General features: G+C 34.4%; 1 protein-coding gene across 1 annotated transcript; it reads left to right on the forward strand.

The window, feature by feature from the left end:
* Nucleotides 1–2,909: 2,909 nt before the first annotated feature.
* Nucleotides 2,910–25,347, forward strand: LOC126821744 (zinc transporter ZIP12). Its single transcript, XM_050550232.2, has 16 exons — nucleotides 2,910–3,186; nucleotides 10,432–10,770; nucleotides 13,423–13,531; nucleotides 13,944–14,048; nucleotides 15,006–15,196; nucleotides 16,095–16,263; nucleotides 16,845–17,014; nucleotides 17,492–17,591; nucleotides 17,929–17,987; nucleotides 18,505–18,549; nucleotides 19,114–19,152; nucleotides 19,769–19,796; nucleotides 20,375–20,527; nucleotides 21,937–22,124; nucleotides 22,875–22,995; nucleotides 23,604–25,347. The coding sequence occupies exons 1-16, from the start codon at nucleotides 2,944–2,946 to the stop codon at nucleotides 23,606–23,608; spliced, it is 2,064 nt and encodes a 687-aa protein (XP_050406189.1). The 5' UTR covers nucleotides 2,910–2,943; the 3' UTR covers nucleotides 23,609–25,347.

Raw genomic sequence — 25,347 nt, forward strand, 5'->3', positions numbered from 1 at the left:
TCTCTGGGAAAAGAAAGCAAAAAGGGTGTTATTAACTGGCAGGCTGTAGACTTCGTTCGTCTGTTCGATTGACGTCGTGCGCGCAGGCAGCATTTGTTATGTTACATGATTATAGCAAAATGCCTACCGGTTGCGAGAACAGAGAGTGGTTTAAAGGTATTGCAGACTCTGCAATTAACGACGAAAGCAGAAATTACTTAGGGATCTATATGGTAAATGGACAGCGAATGAAGACAAATACAAGATAATATGATTATTTCCGTTACAGTCGAGTCACAAGATAAACATGGCTGCTTAAAATATCTCTTTGCGGCTTGTGGTAGTTCCTTCAATTTTAAACTGTTTTAAGAGAACTTTGAGGCAAAACGTTTGATGGATAAACATATCAAATCACACAGTATCTTTTTACGTAACTTCAACGTACCTTGATAAATGTCTCAATTAAAATATTTATTATTCTCAAATCTTTTGTTGGTATCTAAACATGGGTAGATTATACATAAGGTTACATAAGACAACATGAATTATACATGTCACGAATTTCTTTTACTGTAACATTTGTCTAAGCCCTTGAAATATATCACTCAACATGACACGCGTGTTTTAAATAATGACATTTCTTGCGTCCGAGGGGGGTCTGGGGTGGTTCTCCCCCCAGTAAAATTTTGAAAATTTACAATCGCAAACCCATTTTCCAAGCAATTCAGACCAAAGCAGAAGAAGGCAAATTTTTGATTTCCTGATACAATAAGATAACAGAATGACCCAAGAGAATTATCATTAGATGAATTTGAGAATTCTCTTCGGTGTCAAAAACAAAAACCTTTTATTCTCCGTGATGAAAATAATGCAAATTATAATATACATACAGTACACGTATTTGACAGTTTAGTTGACACACATCACAGAATATAGCGAGAATCTTCGATTATTTCGGCGATAATGACTTATGAAGAACTAAGTAGAGGTTAAAAGATGAATTACGCGGTTCTCTGTATAATGAGGTCAAAATCATAAAGTTCTTTCCTTGTAGTACACTTCTTTTTTTGTGTTGTTTGTCAGTCTTTTCTTTCTCCTGTCCTGTGTCCTGTCCTCTCCTTCCTTCATTCTTTTCTTTCTCTTTCTCTCCTTTCTTTCTCTTTTCTTTTTTTCTTTTTTCTTTTTAATTTGTTCTTTTTTCTGTATAGGCTTAGGCTGTATAGGCTGTCACGGACAGGTGGACAGGTGGGCCCAGTCCGGCACTGTTGTCAGTGGTTCAGGGTAGATGGCCTGGCAAGTGACAACGTATAGTCCTGTGTACACATTGGCATGCAGGTAATGAATCCCTTGACAGTTGGAATTCGGTATAAGAGTAGGCCTTAGTGCCTCTGTCCGGGCAGAATTTCCGTTATAGCAGGACGTTCAACCCCATTTCATTTCCTTCCACAGCTAAAGACCATAGTTCAGAAATCACCTAGTTTGTGTCGAGTGGACGTTAAACCCCATTTTTCTCTATATATATTCCTAAACAGTGAGACAGGAAATTCCCGTGGAGCCTTGTCTGTCAAAACCAAGATGAAATTGAGACTATTTTGTTAGTAAGCCAGTACGATACTCACTCAGACCCCCCCCCTTCTCCTCCACCCCCCCCCCCCCCCACACACACACATGAATAATGAAAAGCTACATTGAAATATAATTATTGAATAATTAGTGTTAGAAAAGAAAAAGAAATTACAATAATTAAGTTTACTGAAAAGTTAGCATTTCTTTTTTTACACGACTTTAAAAATATGATGGCACAGTGTCTATATAAATAACCTAGTTCATACCATAATAGGTAGTGAAGAGTTATATTTCTTCACATATAGATTTCGTTAATATATGGTTATTGACCAAATCCTAAAATATATTTTGGCATTTATCCTGTAGTTTATTTAGTTTTTTGTATTGCAATTGCAATGACAGTTTTATTTATTTACAATTGAGGGTAAAATATAGCCAATATACATGAACTTTAAAAGGTACAGCTTTACTTGTAATGATACCCAATCTGCTATTCTCGTGCCCCCCCCCCTCCGAAACAAACACACACACAGCTATAGACTACTACTCCCAAACGGATTACTGAATTACAATTGGCCCATGACAATGACCTAGGTTGTGTCGAGTGGGCATTAAATCTAATTTCTTTCCCGTAAAACAATAAACATTAAATCAAACGAAAACTTGTTTGGTTTAATTAGTTTCATTCTATTACTTATTTGCTGTCTGTCGAATCGAAAAACAATACCCCGCCCATTAAGATCCAAACGCAAAGTACGGTTCTGTAGTCTTCTGTCACATAATGTTGGTCCTGAAAAACGTTTTGTAATGGCCATTTTCTACAAGTAATATTCATTCAAATACCGAAGCGATATGAATTATCATAAGGTCTTTAATGCGTTTTCATCAGTCTTTACAATCTAATATTATATTATTTACCACCCCTGCTCAAACTGGCGATGACACGCTTCTTTCCTGCAAAAATAATAGCGATTCCAAAAGTTGGACATAAATATGATCTTCTGGGTGTCGAAAAAAATGCTAGTTTACTAAAATTTGAATATCCAGTTACCTGGATAAAAGAAAGTTAATCCTTTGCTCAAAATAAGAAGGCTTATTATATCATTATCCAAGCCTCGGCCTACTAGGGCCGATCGACAAAATGACCCGATTTCTTGGTATGTGAAGGGGTTTTATTGTCCTCTTGACTTTGAATTCAATGTGAATGCTCAACCATAAAATGTCACGTGATCACAAGTCTTCACATTGCAAGCCGGAGCAGCCATTTTAATATGTGAGACCTGGTACGTGATATTTTGCACACGACACTATTCAAAACTTGGTTGACCGGGAAACTTACTTTCCTTTCCTATCTAGACATATACCTTATTAGTAATTCAGTTAAACATTGTACCGTGAATGATGAGGATGCTACGAACTGTTCCGTTAATTTTTGTTATTTTCACTGTTCTTCATTGTGTATCGGCTTCGGGCCATGACGACCACGGTCATGGCGGAATTGATGTTTTTGATGAACTGAAGAAAAAGTTAAATATAACGGGAAATTATTTACCTGCATCGGGATTAAAAGGAATTATGGACACCATATTCCACAGCTTTTCATGTTCTACGAAAACCCCTACAACTTGTAAGGAATCTATTGTAAGTATTTTATATTTCATTTATTATATATTTTTTTTTATTAAATTAATACTCACCTCCTTCCTTTGAAAAACGGCATGCAAATATCTGGGTCGGCAATGAGCCTTTCAGTCTATTACGATGACGATAAGTGGAAACCATGTTCAAAAAGAATCAATTGTTTCCTTTTTTTATCAATAAAAAATTAATTTTATGTAATATTGATTTTTAGCAACATATTATTTTTGTTCGAGGTTTGACCAAATTATAACCGTTTTGATCAAAATGAATTTTGGCCGTTACGGTGTATGGCCGTTCTGATCACAGCTTGACAACTCCAAGCATCAATATAACGGAAGAAATTGTATAATTAACTTTAGGTGTAATCTGTTATGCAGTCCAGTATGCGGGAAATTTTGCCCTTACTTTTGTCCGAGAAACTTCATGGGGTTTTTCCGACTTAGTTTCCCCTTGTCAGTGTTGTAGGACGGAGGGTCTGAAAGGACAGTTGTCTAGTCGTTCGGGCGGGACGAAAAACCGAGGTCCCATGTACACATTGGTGTGCACATAAAGGATCCCTTAGCAGTTGGAATTCGATATAAGAGTATATAGGACTTAGCGCCGCTGTTCGGGCAAAATTTCCCGTCTTTCCGGAAGCAGAGCAGTGGGATGTTAAACCCCATTTCATTTCATTTCAAGTTTTGCCCTTACATAGGCACTGTTTACTGTGCTACCAGTTGTGTACACGGGCTGCGACTGTTTGCCCTGTCCAAAAGTCGATACGCTTTTCGTTTCCTTGACTCTCCGTCCTCTTCCACTGAGTTTATAATCCCAAGAAACATTCTCAGTCAAATCTTGCTTACTGAACTAGCGGTATTTTAATGCTATGATAAGCATTACATAAATTAATTTGTCATATTTCTGGATGGTCTTTCACAAATATATTGAACTGATAAGACTAACAAAAAATTTATACTTCCGATGGCCTCCACTACATCCAAATGGGTAGGGGTAATATTAAGTTTAAGACTGCCGAATCATTTTCGACAATCATGATTTGCAACGTAGTTCGTGTACATAAGAGTCATAATATGGCTGAAGGTTTCCGAATGGATAGGCCTACAGATAATTAATTCATCACTGTCAATTGTTCACGCCCCTTTGTTTCTCGTATGAAACCCGTTTGCCTCATCAAACTGAGTCAAATAAGTCAAGTCATCAATCATTTTGACAGTTCTATATATACATACTTATATAGATATGTACATCCTTGTTTTAAGTCAGGATACCCACTGTACGATCTGTTTCATGACGTCAGTAGGCATTTCGATATATTATTTCCTTTAAGTGGCATGTGTGAAATATGTATAAAGAACGATCGCATGTATTTTTGTATCAGTTTGAATCCATAAAAAATACAAAAATTTAAATTATATTATTGTAAGATCACCCATACAAAAGTACCAGTATTATATAGACGCAATCAAGCGTAAAACCGTTGAACATATACCGTCATATTATCTTGTATGAAAATGCAATTTAGATATATATAAAGAGAGAGAAATGGGGTTTAACGTCCACTCGACACAAACTAGGTCATTTCGGGACTAACATATGGTTTTAATTTTATAGCAATAATTTGCTTGCGCGTAGTGGTCTTTAGCAATGGGAGGAAACCGGAGGACCCGGAGAAAACGCACAAGGTTGGACAGGCGACCAATTTAGATATACGATTACAATAGAAAATAGAGTCGTAATCATACAATTAATTTGTCGTCAACTAAATGGATCCCTTAATATCAATTAGGGAACACGTTAAAAGTCCTGTGTCCCGATTATGTATTTTCACGGCTTAATGCGCGAAAGATTATACTCGGACTGATGTTTTAACATCTAATAAAGAAAACCAAACCAAAATGTCAACGGTAGATAATCTCTGGGCTGGGATTCAATCGGATTAAATTGAGGCCCGTCAAAAGATTTTACTCAAAACTTATAGCTGACGCTGCCCATATTTTTTACTCCAGAGCCTGTGGAATCTTACGAAATTTTCCATTTATCAGATCTTTGTAAATACCAAACGAAATTGAACCATTCTATAGGTGATATTTCTTTAAGAGACATAACTTTCACCTTATTTTAGTTTGCATGGATTTCAAAAATCCGCCGATGACGATCAGGGATTAATAATTCCACTCATGACGATCAACTGCTTTAAGATAATAGTGTACAATAGTAATAATTGACTACAAATATTTCATGATGAAATTAAAGTGTATGAATTGTATTCTATCACCGTATACACCCCAGTCTTTTGTTGCCTGTCCATCACGACCCGTTTACCGACAGTAAATCACGGTTTAACACAACAAACGTCATGTATATGTCCCACAAGAGACAAACGCACATTTTCGTAGTAGAACCATTATAAACCAGAAGAGAAATGATACTATTTCTGAATTACATATTGTCGGTTGGGAGTCAAAGAGTAGTATTATAAAATTTTCTGTTTTACTTCTTCAGAATTGTATATTTTTTTGATTATTTGTTTATCTAGTTGTCAGCTTTGTCATCATTGTCTTGACTTATGGCATTTATATATAACGACATTTTGATGCGACCTTTTGAAACATCGTGATTCTTAGCTTAATTTGTTTTGGTCCTACTGCACGTGAGAACAAAACAAAACAAAACAAGTATGGCCCTTTTTTGACTTCGTAAAGACAATCACGGTAAACATCACACAGCTTTATTATGTCTGTCATTTGAACGCGCCACAGTTTGACATAAACATTCATTACTGTGGACTATTTAATTGAATTGGAATTGGAATTCTTAAAATATCTATCCGGATAGGAATATTCAGGAAATATAATCTCTAAGAAACGTGAAACCGTGTCTGTTTTTGGTTTGTTTTGTTTTCATTTGTTAAACCCGGATCATGCCATAAGAAACAGCCAGTATATGGACACGGTATATACTGGCCAATATTGTACGTTTAAGGAATTATCTATGTACCACCTAAAAGACCTAGACGCGATCATATTATTGAAGACATACCTATCGCGACAATATGCCTAAGGGTGTTTAGACACGACTCTACAGGTAATTTATCACCTGTATACAGATATTTTAACGCCCAAAGCAGTACATATGTCATCCCATGAGATTTGTTTACATGTACATTTATGTATTATATACTCTTCCAAAAAAGTCGGGGATAATGAAATGCAAATACCTATGCAGGTTGTGATATGATAAATATTCATGGACGCTTGACATGCTTCGAGAGTATGTTCACAGATGAAGAACTTATCGCTCCAACAGAACCACCGAGCTGCACATGCGACACACAACAACGCCATACACGTGGGAGGGGTTCATTGTCAAATTTGACACTTCAAGGAAGGGTTGATGAAAACAGAGATTTTAAGCCAAAAAAAGGACAATGGAACGCGAACCTCAACCGTGCCTCTGCTATAATACAACAGTGTCCCAAATTTCAATCAAATATCTAAAAGTTGAATTTAAAATAATTTCGGAAAACAAAATTGATAGACGGATGGAGAGAAACAACTAGGAATGGACATATATCAATTAATTGTACCCATGTGCTTCAATACATCCTGGAAAATATGAAAGATGAATGAAAAAAGATAAAGAAGCGGAAATCTATTGCTGGGTTTTCCGTTATACGTTTCCGCTATATGAGGTAGACGTCTGTAGCTTCAGTTTTTGTGGAAAAGTTTCATAGGTTGACGTTTAGGACTTATAACTCTTTTCTGATTAATGGTGATTGATGCCCTTCTGGATATAGATGGTCTTTAGGTAAACACACATTAGTCATAAAGGGTCGAATCCCGGGATTTCGTCTGTACGTAATGGTCAAATCCTAATAGCTATGTATTAGTCACACATAGACGATTTTGGGAATGTCCCGAAGCTTAGTCTGGAGGTCGCGGGTTCGCTCCCGCTGTTGGCCGAGAAAGTACATCCGGATTTTCCGGCATGGTTTCCCTTTGTCAATGATGCGGGGCGTAGGGCCTGACAAGGGCAGCTGTCTAGTCGTTCGGATGGTATGAAAGATACCTTGACAGTTATAATCTGATATAAGAGTAGGCCGTACAGCGCCGCTGTCTGGGCAAAATTGCCCTCATAGCACATTGTATGGCGTATGCTCGTCTTTATTGATCAGTCGGAGCAGAACAGTGGGACGTTCAACCCCATTTCATTTCATTTACAGTTGGTGTTGTTGTACCACCCGAGTGGTCAAGCTAATTACTCATCTTATTCCCCGTAAAGCACCAATTAGTGATTAAATACGCGGTTATGGCTTTCTTATTCTTAAATTAAGTTTGTTTATGCTCGTTATAATTTTTCAGCGGACAATGTCCATCCTTTAACCCTTAGTGTTGTTTGTAGTGCTTGGTGTTTAAAGATACATTCCCGCATACAAACTGGGTGATTTAATGTTATATATGGACTAAAAACATATTCACACTAATTAATTTGTCATAATTTTGCTTCAAATCCTCAAACATTGTAATTGCGAAGGAATGCCCTGCTATAAAAATTCGATCAAACCAGGTCATGTTTACGCCACGTGAATTACCTCTCTTGGAAGTCAGAGGAGAATTCATTGCATACATAAGACGATGTTGTCTTTAATCGCTTACTATTTATTACAAATATCGAAACTTAATTCAAAACTTAATAAAAGATTTTTACCTAAAGACAGAAGAAAAGTTTTGGATATATTTTAACGATACCACCGATTCTTCTTAAGTCTTCCAAGAATCATACAATAAACATAAAATAATTGTAGGTAAACCGAAAAAATTTTTAGAATTAACATAACTGTCAAGAATAAGATAAGAATAATATTATGGTTGTCAATTAATTTTAAAATTGAAAGATTTATACTATGGTTGACAAATAGTTATGAATGAAATGAAATAGGTATAACGTTGTACTGTTTTGCTCCGACTGGTATAATGAAGACGGGCATAGACCATACAGTGTGTTATGAGGGAATTTTTGTCCAGGCAGCGGCTCTACGGCCTACTATTATATCGAATTCCAACTGCCAAGCGATCTTTTACGTGCACGGGACCTCGATTTTTCGTCCCATCGGAATGATTAGATAGCTGGTCCTGTCAGGCCATCCGCCCTGCACCACTAATGCAGGGATCGAACACCTTACCTTCGGGCTAACGAGCCAGTAGCGAGCCAGCGTCTTACCCACTTAGTCTCCATGCCTCCAAATAGTTACAAAATTAGAGATAATAATATTATGACTGAAAAATAAACGTAAGATTGGAAATGCATGTAATGATATGGCTGACAAATATAAGATTATAAATACTAATATTAGGGTTGACAACGTCTTGGTTGACAAATATAAATATTAGAAATGATAATATTATGGTTGACAAATATTTGTAAGATAAGATATAATAATATTATGACTGATACATAGTTATCAGATTATAAATAATATTAGTGTTGACAAGTTGTCATAACAAAAAAGAAATGAACTTGTTTAGAATTATAAAGGTACAAAAGGACACAAATATTTTAAAAGTAACAACGTTTTCTCTCAATCTATCAATAACTCATAGTCTCATCACGAATATACTGATTCATTACATCTGTGACGACAATATAGGGAAGAATGATATATGGTACTTGACACAATCAAGATGATATAAGAACAGGACTGTTTAAAAGTAAACCATCTTTTTCTCCGAAGTCTCTTACTTATTTTCGTTGACATGATCAAGTAGGCCTATGTCATACTTCCGTCAGCTGTTGAAATTTACATGTTCGGCTAAGTGTCCCATCCCCCTACTAGCAGTCGATTTAAAGCCACGTTGCCTTGGTGGTGCGTATTACGCCCTGGTAAGAGTGGGTTGTGTAGCTTAATTTACGAATGTTTTAGAAGCTCTGGATAAATCTATACTTTAAAGTTACAATTTCATATTTTTAAGTTATATTTTTAAAATGTATTAAAATAAAGCCCTAAAATAGATGGTATCTATAAACAGACCTACCCTGTTAAAGAAAAATCCTATTAATCCTATAATTCACTATTGCCAGTTGAGAAATTGGCAAAAACATCATTTTCAACTTCAAATTCAAACGTTTGAAGATAGCTATTCCATTGTGGGGAATGGGAAAACAAGGAAGGTAATTGGGAGGTAATTGTTATTATTTCCGGTGTGAAGATTTTTAAGTGTGAGAAAGATAACCTATGATCGTATAATAGTGAGTTGACAACCTATTGAGCAAAAGACATAGAAATATTTATGTTTTGACTTTCTTAGAAAATATGAAATTGTAACTTTAAAGGGACAATAACACTCTTGCTGGCTTGACAGCTCCAGAAAATAAAAAATAGCCTTATTCTAAGTACTAGATGTGTTAGTGTCCTACCTGTTGTGTAAATTTTCCATTAAATCCTATTTTACTTGTCCAAAGGGTTCAAACATTTTTAAATCCAAGTCAATTTTAAAAGCTTTACGTCAGGCTTTTCAAATCATTTAGTTGGATATTTCCAATTTTTTAAATTAGGTGTGTTAAGATGAAATTTGTATCATCAATTAATTTGGATATTGTAAAATAGTACAATTTGTTGACCAGAATAAAGATTTGAACATATTATTCAGTTACAACAAGAGTGGTATTGAGCCTTTAAACGATCTATACATTAGGGTTATTGTGTCTGGGATCTGGTTATGTTTCATTAAATTATTATTCCATGTTATAAAATGAAAGTTTTATCAATTAATCGCATTTTATAAATGGCTGACATACGGAGCAGCTTCACAAGCATATTCCCCATCTAATACATCAAGATTTTAATATCTATATCAAGGCATCGTCATCATTTAATATTTTCTGTGCATGCTTCTTTATAATTGACGAATAAATTTACTTATGAATTAGGTAATGAATAATCGTTTGCTATAGATTAAAGGACAGAAAACATTGGTCTAAAAAGAAGGACATAAATTTATAGAGTATCTTGTGATATGTCAATGTACTGGAGACAAGTGTACAGCAATTAAATAGGCTATAGGAATAAACACATAATTCTGCCGACAATATTAATGTGAATTTAAGCTAAAATGACGAAACTGGTACACAATAGTGTGCATGATAGTCATCATATTTTACAACTCACTGCATTATGAAGACGTTTATATATGCTTCTTTTTGAAAACCAATTTTAAACTTTAATGTTGTATTTATTTATGTTTTCAGTGTATCTTACCATCCAGTTTAATCCAAGTGGTAGGTGGATCTCAGAGTCTTGGAATCAACGAGGAACAGTTCGAAGATGTTGCTATAGTATTATTATACCATCTGAAAAACCTTAACGATTTCTGCAAACAGACAATCAATGCCTCCATCTCCACGTTAGAAACCTACCAAGACGGTTTTGTTCTATCTATTATAGCACCGGGTGTAGGCAACGTTACTAACGAATACCATCTAGACCAAGCCCTTGAACTTTTGAACAAAAGTTGGGAACCACATACTCATGAAGATGATGACCACGAAGAAGAACATCACGATGAAGTTCATATCTTTGATGACAAAGTAAGTTCTTTGGCACCAGATATTATCTTGGTGATTTGAATTTCTATTAATTTATCACCCCATTTTTTGATCCATGACCCATAAACATGACTAATAATAAGCTTCTACTGAAGTTATATTGACATGTACATAATTGCTAAATGTCGATATAAAGGGTGTCAAAAGTTATATTTCTCCAATCTAATTATATCGCATGTCTTGTTTTCCAACACAAATATAGCTCGCCTGAACGACCTGTTCGGTGTCATATTATAATTGGTGTAGCACTATGGGTGCTGTCAATTGTTGGCTAGATGTGGAAAGTACAAAGCAAGAAAAAATCCTCACATCCAGCTTGTGACTCATACTCTTATCTGCCACATATTTTAATAGGATTGTGATGGCCTAGCATTTGTAATTCTCTTCTTTTGGCATGGGACTCACGTTGTGTATATTCTTCTCACTATCGCAGTAGTTAAGACGTTTGTCTTACCAGGAATAACAATGCAACAGTTCGGTTCTATATTTTATGCCAAGCTGGAAACATATGGTTACAATACATAATAGAATACATTTGCATACTTAAAATTAACATCTTTTTTCTCAACCCCAACCCCTATAGAAGTCTAAACAGCATAGCTAGACTCAGGAAACCGCTAGATCATATGGTCATCTAAAGAACCAAGGCGATGTCTACGCTCTCTGAGAACTCAGTGGCAGTCTCTAGGAACTCAGATGGTCATCTCTATGGTAGGGTGACCCACCATAAATAAATATCTCCAAATATCTCGACAATTACATCACAATATTTATATATTTGCCATGCCTTAAATCGGTTTCGCACATTTATAGTCGTCACTAAATAAACGGTCAAATGTAATAATATTGCTAGAATTTTTGCTCTTGAAATTAATGGTGGCAGTATATTTCATTAATTAATATCTTTGGTGGCAAGTTATTAAATTCACATATATGTAGAATTGTACTAAAATCAATTTAGCGAGTAAGTGACAGTTGACACATAAAAAGAGTTATATAGTCAAAACATGTGTCTGTAAAATACCACGAGATATCACGTGCATGGAAATTTACCATTGCATCATTTGGCTTAATTTAACCAATCATATCGTTAATTGCACAGGTTCAGGGCCATAATCACACTTGATTGTGCATGATATCATAGTAAACTTTTAAGTCAGACTCCCATTAGATTCCAGAGAGGTTCCATCTGAGATCCTAGACAGCAGCTTGGTTCTAGAAGGGAAAAGATGTAGAAGTTTGTATTCAGCAGACTCGCCCAAATCGAGTCTGGCTGAATGAGGTTTGAGAGAATGACTTTATTATTGTAATCTATATTATGCTTATCCATTTATCCAGCTGATATATAAAATGTAAAAACGAACTGTTGCATTGTTATAACTACTGAGAAGACAAACGTCTTAAGAAAACAGTAAGAAGTAAATACACAACGTGAAGCAGAAGCAAAGACAGATAGAGACAAATTCTAGACGATCACAAGGCTACAGAAATATGTAGTAAGAAAAGATGGATGGGTCGTATGTAAGATGTGGCGACCGGTCTGACATTACCCCGCTCTCCATGTCAGAACGTAATTTCTAAAGCTGCTGCAATGACCAAAAAGCTAAATTTTACTGCTATTCAGAATCGTCAGTATTAGATTTTTTACGGCTGTAATAGTTGATAGATGTGTAGAGAATTTCACGCGCGATGGCTTTTTATAGTCTCATAAACTGCGTGGTTAAACAGAAATCACTTCGAGACAAGCCTCTGAAGCGTGCACGTTCGCCGTGTCGAGCTCAACTTTCTGCAGAGAAAATTTTCACTCTACGGGTCACGCTATCTACGGAACTTGCATGGTATCTGTTCGGAACCCAATGATATCTGATCTTAAAGGCCTGTCAGAGTCTATTTTATAGGACCCACATTGACATTGGCCTTAAGTATATCACGCTCAGATCTGCGCATTACTGATATGATTGGATGGTTACAGTGTATGATGCAATTAGTAAATTTCCAATCACATGGATTTTACTCAATAAATTATTATCCTTGACTCCATAAACTTTACATCAGTTATTTCCCCAATTATGTTTTGGTTTTATAAATCTTTTATGTGTCAACAATTCACTCATTCATTTGAGTACGTGTGATATGACTTCTTAACAATACATGTATATTGACACAATAATTAGTTAAACATATAATACAATGCTATTATTAATTTAAAAAGCAAAAATTGTACAATAGTCATACAATGGCCAACACACGCTTTAAAACCCATCAACTAAAAACGATATTAACTTGCGCCATAAATGATTATATCTATAAACAAGTGTGGGTGACAACCACTACTAAGCATAATCATAACGTTTATTCAATCAGAAAAATAGTTAGAAAATAAGACATGGTTATATAGAAAATAAAACATGTTTATAAATGAGTGTAGATTTGTCAAATGAAGCTGTGAAGAGTGTTTATTTGCTTGGTTTGATCTCATATAACATGTTTTCATTGATGGGCTAACTTTTGTTTTGATTAGTAGTGCTCAAGGTTTGGTATGTATGTCTTTGTGTTCTGTGACCGAATGAGAAATACCCTTCTAATACAACACGGTGGTTGGCTTTGTTGATATTAATTTTTATATTATTGCAGTGTTTGTCAGCTGACATCATATTGCACCATTTGAGCAATGAGACAGATATAATCGAAAGAGAGCATTTTGGTGATGTGGCAACTTTGATGGTTTACCACTTGTTTATCCGTAAGTTCATAATCCAATGGAATAGCTTTCTTTAAAATCAACCTTTCGGATATAAAGAGCGCGAAAGTGGCCATTCTTAATTCTCATTAAATGAGATTTATTTACATTTTAAAGTACTTTGTGAGCATACTTCTGAGATTAAACAATAGTAGGATAATGAGTACACTGGCATTTAAACTGCAGTAAAATGTAAGGAAGTGTGGGTTTAAACGGTAGTGAAATGTGATGAAATGCGTTGTGGGTTTCAACAGTAGTGAAATGTAATGAAGTGTGATGTGGGTTTAAACCGTAGTTAAATGTAATGAATCGAAGTGTATTTTAACTTTAAACAGTAGTGAATGTGTAGTGTATTGAAATCCCGATTTTATTAACCGTTTACAAGATTTTCAATATTTTAATTTTTTTTTTTCAGAATCTCCGATTAAACATACCTGTCGTCTATTGCCAGTTAAGACATACTTTATAGATGAACTATTTGAAGAGTTTCATGCTGTCAACGACACTATCGTTGAAAAGGGTAAGAAATAAAATAAAAGAAGTATTAGAAATATTAGAGAAATTTGATATAGCAGTAGTGAATGTAGCAAAATTACACATAACCCCAATACAGCAATGTACACCCCTGACACCCCCACCTCTCCCGCCAACTGCTTAGGTCTGGAATCGAAAATTATTTAGAAATAAGGAGCAAAAAAACCAAAAACGATTGATTTCCCTAAACTTCGTCATTATAAGTAAAATGGAATAACTATGACTGATCTGGTGAGCTATTGTAATTAATGATAGGACAAGATATATGCTTTGTTTACTCATTTAGTTCCATTTTTGGTTATTGAACACGTAATCTGTAATGTCTCACCATTTGCTCTATCCGTTGAACTAAAATTTCAAAATGTTCATATACAATACATTATGAAATCGGCAATTACCCAAATGATAATAATAATCCTTTTCTATAGCGCTGAACATTTAGTCAGTCTGACTGCTCTGTGACATTTTAAGATATGATATATTATATAGACCTTTCCCTTGGACATGCATTGCTTTGAAAAATATAAATGGTTCCGGACGATGTGCGAGTAAATATTAGAGAGGGAGAGAGAGAGAGAGAGAGAGATGAGGTTTAACGTCCACTCGACACAAACTGGGTCATTTTGGAACTAACATATGGTTCAATTTTATTTCAATAATTCGCTTGCGTGTAGGGGTCTTTAGCAGTGAGAGGAAACCGGAGGACCCGGAGAAAACCAACGAGGTTGGACAGGCGACTCTACTCCTTGTCACGTACAACCGGCGAATCGAAACCACGCCAGTTGACTCAATGACATACATTAGTAAATATTAAAACACGTTGGAAATTAGCATAATTTTGTAAGGGAACCTGATTGTATGGCTGTTGGAATTAAATTCTAAACTAAAAAAAACCTGTCTTTGCATGCCTAATTCTATCTTTTGCCACTATTTCTTTTTTCAGAATTTAATGAACTGCTTACAAAGTTACAAATTGCACCAACTGAACACCACGAGGAAGAGGAAGGCGGGCACGGGCACGATCATATACATGCCGCGAGAAAACGAAGAAGCGTTGCCCCTGACAGTTTATCAAGATCGAAACGGGCATCGCACGATGGCCATGATCATGGCCATGAATCCGACCATTCTACGGTAATTGTTGAATGAAACTTAATTAGAAATGAAAGGAAATGAGGTTTAACGTCTTACTTTTCTGTTCCGACTGGATCGATGAAGACGGGCGTACGCCATACAGTGTGCTATGAGGGATATTTTGTCCGGACGGCGAAGCTACGGCCTACTTTTATTTCAAATTCCAAATGTCAAATAAATAGACACTGTCCTTGCCAGGTTCTCCGTCCTGTACCACTGACAACGGAAAACCACACCGGGAGTCCAAATGAACTGTCTCGGTCAACACCGGCAGCGAACGGGAGAGCTATAATTTAGCGAGCCAAGGCGGCTTCTTACTTAATAAGACTGACAAACGGAAGGCTGTTTGGCCGTTCGAATGGTCTAACTTGTGCGATTTAGATCATAAGGTATTTCATTGAGTGGAGTGGGGTGGTTTCTAATCCACACTTGAGGGACATCGCCTGCCTAACCTCGTGAGTTTTCTCCAGGTTTCGTCCCTCTTCTAAAGACCTCTACGCGCAATCAAATTATTAAAGACCACATAAGATTAAAAATCTTAATTGAATGTACTTATAACCAATGGTTACTATATCCATTTTACGGCAAGTTCAAACCAATCTGATTCAAATTAATTCAGCTATTGAGGTTTAAGTATCCGAAAGCCAAAAACGGTTTTCAAATTTTCAATTACAACCTTAATCCGGTTGATTGGCTGGTGACGTCACGGGCACTACACATACTATATACATTGTCTATACAATACACACCACCAGTTGATAAGTGTGTCAATATGATTGTACTATGTGTTTGTCACGAAATGACTTAATTTGCGTCGAGTTGACGTTGCACCTTATTTCTGTTTATATTTGTTTAGAGAACAACGTTCATGGTCATGTCATGTATTTTATTTTTATAGCCGAAGACCTGTTACAGTGCTAAGCAATTGCTTACAATATTTGAATCACCAGCACCAGTATCTAAAGATGCTTTCACCCAACTCTGCCCAGCTCTGATTTATCAACAAATATCTGGCTCATGTAAAGGTGTTGTCGAAAATCAAAACCATATGCCAACTGCAGCGGAACGTAAGTAGTAACGTTAATGTAGTAAGTTGTAATAGCACAAGGAATAAGAAATGCAGTGATGGCTACCTACATGTAATTACAATCCGCCAGTAGTTATGCCATACTCATTTTATTAAGCAGCAGTAGGCCTATGCGACGTATGGTCGGCGGAGGGTAAAATTTCAATTAACTGGAACCTGTTCAAATAGGTCATCAGTCATCTGTCTTTTCGAATAGTGGTGCCGAATGAGCAAAATGGTTCCCTAAATTTCTCGGGAGAGCTGGCTTTTGAATGAAAATTACAGTGGCAGTAGAATGCATTTACAGAGGCTAAAACTTCTAAGTTTCAAAATGAAACTTCCACAATGAAATTTAACCATTGGCATACTGAAACACACATTTAAAACTAAAAATAAATAATTAATGAGTGTAGTATATATAATAATATTGTAAATTTTATTTTAATGCTGGTTGTTATAATCGTTCTTTCATTATCTGACATGCCATATTCACAGAGACCTCACAAATGAACAAGAACAGCCAAACGGAGGGAGGGGTGCTTATCCCCTAATTTAAACAATTTTATTATTCGTTTATTTCAGGATATGGATACGGAACAGCGGCTAATGTTATAATCACTCTATGTTCTGTTTTTGGAGCAATTTTGTTTCCATGCACTAAAGATAGGTGTTATGCATATTTTATGGCGACCTTTATGGGGTTAGCTGTAGGAACATTAGCCAGTGATGCCATTCTACATCTTATACCAGAGGTAAGTTCTAAAGACGGTGGACCTGTTTTTGTTTATTAACTGGATTACGTCTGTTGGAATCTATACTCCAGTGTATTTATAATACCAAACGAAGCTAAACAATTGCTAATACAAAAAAAATACCAAAACAATTTGGAAATTGTTAATAATAAATATCTGTAGTTTGTAAAACATACCAGAATATTAAAATGGCAACTGCGCAAATATACCTTGGATGCAAATTTCAAATGGACAGAATATTAATAGCTTGTACTGGATATCCATTTTAAGATTTTACAATTAAGAAATTATTTAGTACTTGTGAATCCAAGCACGGTACATGCCAATACAAATATGATGTGTACATTAGATTTACTATGCTATCTCATTAAATTTTATTATAGTGATATTAGGTGCGTAAATTTGGTCGGTGAAATTGATTAATGTATTTCTGTGGAACTATGCTGTTATATACATGCATTTAACAAAACTTTACAGGCGTTTGGAATCCATAAGCACGACGACCATGACCATGATCACGGTTCTGATGAAATTGTTGTTGAGCCCTTTGTTTGGTATGGTTTTGCAATGATAGGAGGTAAGTTTCTTTGGATTAAAAAAAAAAACCTTTTTAGACAAATGTAAGAATACAGAAATTTGATAGTACCTCTTGTGAAACATTTCTGTAAATCGTAGTTATTTATTTAATGGTTTATATGTAAGTAAACAATATGATAATCATTGATTTGTGCTTAGACATTAAGTGAGAGGAATATTATACTTTTTCCATTAAGGCTACGCTGAAATCAATAGGATATATACATTATTTTTTATCTTCAATTTGGTGGTCCTTCACATGATGAAGATAGTCTTATTTACAAATTTATATATTTTTTTATCAATAATAGGCATTTATATATTTTTTTTCAATTTAGGTATATATTTATTTTATCTGTTGGAGTCTGTATTCACTATGTTGGCACCTGGGCATTCGGTAAGTCAAAATCTTAAAATATTTTAAATATTCCTGATATAAGCTTTGTTTTTGTTCTATCATTCGAGTGCAATTTGTTTTAAGATCTCTTCAGCCATAAGCTGCGGTTCAGTACCAGTTTCCTTTCCTGTGATTTCGGTTGTCGGATTTTGCAGAATTAGAACTTGTATTTTGACTGATGTGCAGGAGAAGTATTCTTCTATTCAATGAGATGTCAAGGGATTGTGGTGTTGAGGCAATGGCAACACTTACCATGCCTAATTATTCATTTTCCCATGACAAAGGACAATCAGGATTTAGTTGTAATCAGTTTTGACCCAACCAAAGGAATACCTCTACAATATTTCGGAAATATCTCTAGATATTACCGCATAGTCTTTAACGGTTTAAATTTTGTGGCATTCTTATGAATACGAAAAAGTAAGAATTCTATGGAAGTATCTAAACTAAATAGTGCTAGTGCTACAACAGAAAACTATACTGGATGACTCACTAAAATTTTGATTTCTAATTACAGCATGCGTTACACAAACACACGTTTAACGGCAGCTATCCACAAAAGGTAGAGTACTTTTTTCGATAAACATATTTACCATTATCATATTTTAGATGTATTATAACTGTACAGTAACACGCATGGAGCTATAAAAAAATTGTTTTAATCCTGCGCAAAAAAAACAGCATCTGGACTATAGGTTGACGTAAAGATAAATAAGACAACCGACACTCACAGGATAAAATTATAGTATACACTTTTATATATTCCACTCATCTTCTTTGAGTGGCATTTAGCTATTGACACACGTAATAAACACAAAAACAGTTACTATTTTAATTAAAGCGACGTTTCGTTGAGGGTTGTCTCCGTTTTCAAGCATAATAAACTACCCATTGGCCATAAAAATAGGGGATAGGGGTATCGAAATGGAAGGTTATTGATTCGAAATGTCAAAATTATCGAAACTTATAGATTGTCTGAAATTAATGGGTTGATTTGTATGTAGTTCACAAATACATTGGATGTTAACAAGATTTTCCTTAAAAGATTGTTGCATATTTTATTTAACATCTTGATTTATTAATTCCTCTTTCTCAGAATTGTAAAATCAAACTTTTCTATTTTAAGCCTGTTGGTATGGAATTACAAGACAAAGACATACACGCTGTAAGTTTAATAAAGTTTCTAGACTATTTTGTTTGTATTGTATTTTTTTTAAAAGGAATTTGGGTATGATTATTCTTTGAGATAAACAGTTAAATATTTTATTATATAATGTTCACATTTAAAGACACCATATGGAAGAGTCGGAAACAGCTCTTAACATAGCCTATGATGGACTTTTCAAAAAAGGTCGTAACACAAATTAGCATGATTGAAATATACACTAGACAAGCATGTGAATTATTCAAAAAAGGTTGTAATATACAAGACATAGCATATTAATTATTCAAAACAGGTCGTTATAAACGAGGCATCGCGTATGACTTCCTCAAAACAGAACGTAATATGCAATATATAGCACAGAGAATATTCAGTGTACGAGACATAGCATATGAATTATTGAAAACATGTCGTGATATACAAGAAATGGCATATGTTTTATTCATAAAAAAATAATAGAAAAGATCAACAAAATGTTTGTGATGTCCACTTTGCAAATACAAAAGAAGATATAAGAAGGACTTAAACCCCATACTATATTTCGTTACAAAAACAGAACGTGAATAGCGCGAAATTTAATAATATTATAATGATATTTATTACACATTATTATTTACAGATTGCAGGCACAAGTGAACCTGAGAAAAGTAAGTTGAATTGACACGTCATTTAAGATGATTTATTGGTTTCACAGTACATCAGCTTGAAAGTTAAAATATTATATATCAGTTTCTTATAATTTAATATAAATGTTAGGGCATTCTATTAATAACATATTCACCAGCCGAGTGGATTATAATATGCTACACAGCTTTCTCAGTAAAATGATTCAATTTAGACACACTGTATTGGTCCTTGTGGTCATTCTATCACGTATGGTGATTAGAATATGATTGATAGACTCTTCTGATATAACAGTTTACTGTAATATACATTCACCCTTTGACCTGTGCTGATCTACAATTAATCAGTTTTAATGAGAAGCATATATATCAATGACATTTCATATTCTTTTACTTTTGAATGGTGATTTTTCAAAGAATTTTACTGATTTGTTTCATGGTTAAAACCTTAGAATGTTGAGTTTTTCTCCAGAGAATGAGACAAAATACTATCGAATCAGATGCATATTAGAAATAATGACAACCCCATTGCTGTTCCCTACGATTTTCCAGTCAAAATTTGCATGAAAAAGACAAAAGTTTATTAATCTATTTTTTTTTAGAATTACATCATCTAGCTCTGATGATTATTATTGGGGATGCTATTCATAATTTTGCTGATGGTCTTGCAATAGCTGCTGGATTTACACAAGGTGTAACAGAAGGTGTCAGTGTTAGTTTAGCTGTATTTTGTCATGAATTACCACATGAATTAGGTAGGTAAACCGGTAATAATGAGTATATAAACACGTTCTACAAAATAAAACTCTCCTCTTTGTGTGCTGAGGGAGGACGGGTATAGATATACAAGTACTTCTGTTTATCTACAAATCAAAATCCTCCTATGTGTGTGTGTGTGTTTTGGAGAGGGGGTGTATACAAAACCAACACAGCCAAATGGGTGTGTGTTGTGGAGAGGGGTGTAAACAAATACGTTCTACAAAATAAAACTCTCCACTTTGTGTGTTGGGGAGGGCGTGATTAGGTGTATAAATAAAAATACGGTCTGTTTGTATACCAAAAAAAAATTCTCCTGCGTGTGTGTATTGCGGAGAAGGGTTGTATACAAAAACAGCAAAGCCATTGGGTGCTCTTCTAATAAGGCAAGATCGTCTTTATGTGTTACATTTTTAAATGGAAGCGATTCGAGTTCTACTATGGATCGTGGGGGGGGGGGGGGTATATGTATTAACAGTACAAATATAGAAGTTCAAACTTCCCTTTATACCCAAACCTGTTTATGGAAACCATAGCTGCTACAAAATATATTTACTTAAAAAATCTGTCAACGAGAAGGGCAATTGTTGTTTTGAGTAGTTTAGCTAGCAGAGCCTGGAACACTATGCCGTGTTGAAATCTCCACCAAATTCTATGATGTTCTCTTAAGACTAATGTAATTAGTCCCGTAAGCATGTCCCCGTTTGTATGTCCTCAATAAATAGAACATCGATATACAAAACAAAGCAGCTGTGATCGTAACGCGAGCACCTTTGAGTAGAGAGACAGTAATACCCATGTACGTAAGTCACTGACTTCAAATTGATGTGTCTTCCATGCGTGTACTGTGTAGTCGCATCTTATCTGGGAGAACTTGTGGTACCTTACATGCCATCGAAAAATCTAAGGATCAAGTACTATAAAAATAACCTTGTTGTCCCAAAATATAAACCCAGCTCTTTTGGAGCTCATCCATTTGTGAAATTCGCTACCTGGAAATGTTAGATCCAGCCTGCCATTGGACTTCTGTAAATCCAGATTGAAAACTTACTTTTTCGAGAAATGTTTTGCAAGAGTGATTTGGTTTTTTTTGTAGCACTATGAGTACGATTATATGTGGACTTGGTGCTATATAAATGAGAAGGATAGCACATGTATTCTTAGAATTGATCGAATTAGATAAATTTGAACCAGAAATGTTTTTAATCGATTGTAAATAATCTCACGATATATTGTGTAACCTTTATTCCGGAATACATGTAGTATATTTTAAATTGGTCAACAAAAGTTGTAAAACGCCTAAAACAGACCCCTCCTATCCCATGACTGCTTGTTGATTTACAACCTTCAAAAACAAATGCAATTCACTAAAATCATTTTATAATATTTATTTTACTATCTATTACAGGTGATTTTGCTGTATTATTAAAAACTGGCATGAAATTTAAAAATGCCATTTTCTGGAATGTGCTGTCGTCGCTGACGGCTTTTATCGGTCTATATGTTGGTTTATCGGTAGCCGAAGATGACATAGCTAGACAATGGATATTTGCTATTACAGCTGGCATGTTTTTGTACATAGCTCTAGTAGATATTGTAAGTTATTTATTATAGTTCTCCTTAAATTGTTTATACACGTACGCCATTAAAAAGTCATTATGTAAGTCTTGGATAAAGAGCTGACAATCCGCGAGATAAAAGTTTTAAAAGTAGATAATGAAAACTGCACATACAATATTAAAAATACTTAATTCTGACCGAAATTATCAGTGTTTCAGGATGTTTATTATCGTAGCAACGGTACTTGACAACCGATGCTATGTCTCGATTATCTATTTTATCGTTAAATTTTTAAATCACTCGGGTATTCTAATCCATTTAAATCTCGACCATTGGATGCTCTAGAGAGTTGATTATAGGTGTGTCATGTAAACATATAATAGCTTATAAAACATTTGAATCCAAATTAAAGACCTGCAACAGGCAGATTTAACTCTACTTAATTCATCTTTAAACGAAATACAGTCGGTTTGACATAGCATATTGAACCTCGGTACATTTGGAAGGGGTGGAAAGAAACAATGAATGATTGTAAATAAAAACCTAAGAACAAAATAATCACCTGTGACTTTTCATTTCTTTTATAATTGTTATATATGTATATTATATACATGTATTTCTTATAATGGTATATTACTCTCTTGATGAACATGGAAGAGTTATTTCGATTAAATCTATTGAAATCCTGTAATAGTACCTTACTGTACTCTTCCTGCAGTACTTCGCAGAGAATCTGGAGTTATTATTATTTCACATCTAAATGAAATAAATATATTTAATTTGTAGTTACCACAGCTAGCACATCCTCCGTCGATTGGAATATTTGCAATGACCAATGTGGGAATATTAATAGGAGTGGCTATCATGTTATTGATAGGAATATTTGAAAATCAACTAAGAGTTAAAGGTATGTACTTTAGTTGTCATATATATCATCCGTTGCTACGTTCTATAGTTAATAGTGAACTTTACGTTGGTTCTTTACAGTCATTTAAAGTAGCTAAGTCTCTAACCCAATCTCACCCTAAGTCTTCTACATTGAAAACACGAATTATTTGTCAATTGAAATCAACATTGATGTTGTGATCTTACCGGGAAAAGATGGGCCTCTGATATCCAATATTTAAAATAAAATAAACATTTTACCATTGGTGCACGAATCCTGTACCATAACGCGTTCAGTCCCATTTGTAACAAGGGACTCGAGGAACGAGGCTAGACATATTCCAGAAGTCATTGAGACTTCTGGTGTGTTTCGTCGAACATAACTGATTTGAAATTAGGGTAAAAACGGAAATGATTGAATGAAAATCAGTTTATACATTCACATTACATTATTATATGCCTTGCGACCCACTTGTGTCAATTTCTAGGTCCCAAATATTAGCGATTTAGATCCTATAAAAGCAGAAAGTCAGACTTGGTGGTTGATCATCTCTGGTGAACAGCTTAATTCACGTTTGCCAGTAACAAGGGCCGTCAAGTAATATCTTGTTATTTTTTGTTCTATTACAGGATAAAAAGTTAGAGATGAAGTTAAATGTAATATAAGAGATTTAATTGTGATGCGGTATATAATATTCGTGATATACTTGTGATATATATGGTGTAATAAACATGCATTAGTTATCTCATATTGTCAGTACTTACATAACTGTGTTTAAACAATCTTTTGATTGTTTTCATTATTGAAATTCATATCTGAGAAAATGATGTATTTAATTAAAATAAGTTTAAACTGAAAATTACAACCATATACATTTAGCAAATACGCAGTGTATCCATATAGTCTGTCAATCAAAACTACATTGTTTATTTTAGGCATACAATTGTATATATTATATGCATAAATATTTCATTAATATATACCTAGAGGCAATTAACATGACATATAAGTAATATTAATATTATCTACATAAGATTTTAAAAACATTTATGTTTTCATAATGTTTTTTATGTTTTTATAATGCTATCTTATGTTGATGAAATTTAAATGTATTATATCCCGAATGCTTCATCATTGTTAGATTATGCATTCTTCTTCTTAGATACCTAATATTAAGACGGAGAGGACCACACCACAAATAAACAAAACCCATAAGACAAACCCCGCACAAAAGAGGCTTGAAATTGGCCCCATGCACTCTCGCCCTAAAATTGCATCTACCGTTATTTTGATTGTTTTGGGCCAATCTTCTAACCAATGAATAATGTGGGTGCTATCAATATTGTTAAAGGTAAATCTCTAAAAGGAATAACAGTATACGAAAATGGTCAAATTCCGTCAAGTATTTCCACAGTTCGACATCCTCTTGGGATGATACAAGCCAACGTTAGATAATAGGTATTAGAAATAATCCAAATGTATCCAAGTCTACCGATGATATTTTGGATTTGTTGTCTTCGTTAGTTGTTCGATGTTAATTACCTGTCAATTTAAATTGCGAAAATCAGATTTTATCCGGAAAACGACAATAAAGATCTGTGGCTTTAATTATGAATTGGATAATTTTTATGCCCTTTGAAATAATGATTAACAGTATATTTCTCGAATTTCTTGCTTTTCTTTTCTTTATTTTTGTTTGTTTTGATATGATATATATTGTCCATTTTACAAAATCCAGAAAATAATGAGTCAGTCCACAACTTCTTTTTTTGTTTAAATATAACCTTGGACAGATCATATTAACCAGATTCAATTAACACCCGGAGCTTTTAAAACATACAAATATTCAAATTTACTCTGGAATTTATGAAATTGTCTGAAAAGCCCAACTACAAGTTGTTTTCGCATACATTGTATATAGCTCAAACAAATCCACGATCTCAAAGATTGTGGGTTTTTTTAAACTGAAATATCATATTGTAATAATGAAATTCTGGACAGATTATTCTTTTGGTCTGAATATTTGTAACGGGACTTTGATTGAATACATAACTTTTATTACCTTGCTTCATTTATATATATATAGTGCTATAGACGGACAACAAAAATGAAATATATACGGAAATCAGGTTATAGTTTGATTTTATATTGTATTATATGTGAAAATTGCTAGAATAATTTAGTCATTTATGAAGAAATATATGTACTAGTAAACAAGGATTGCAAACCGTTTCTGAAAAAAAGCAACCTTGGAAGTATGTAAATAAAGGAGAATGGATGTAAATGTTTTATATAATCTATTAATTATGTAAATTTAATATAACTTTAAGTATTCAAATACATGAAATGTTTATTAAACTTTTATATAAAATA

This window comes from Patella vulgata, chromosome 5 (genome assembly GCF_932274485.2).
Source record: "Patella vulgata chromosome 5, xgPatVulg1.2, whole genome shotgun sequence".
NCBI classification, from domain to species: Eukaryota; Metazoa; Mollusca; class Gastropoda; family Patellidae; genus Patella; species Patella vulgata.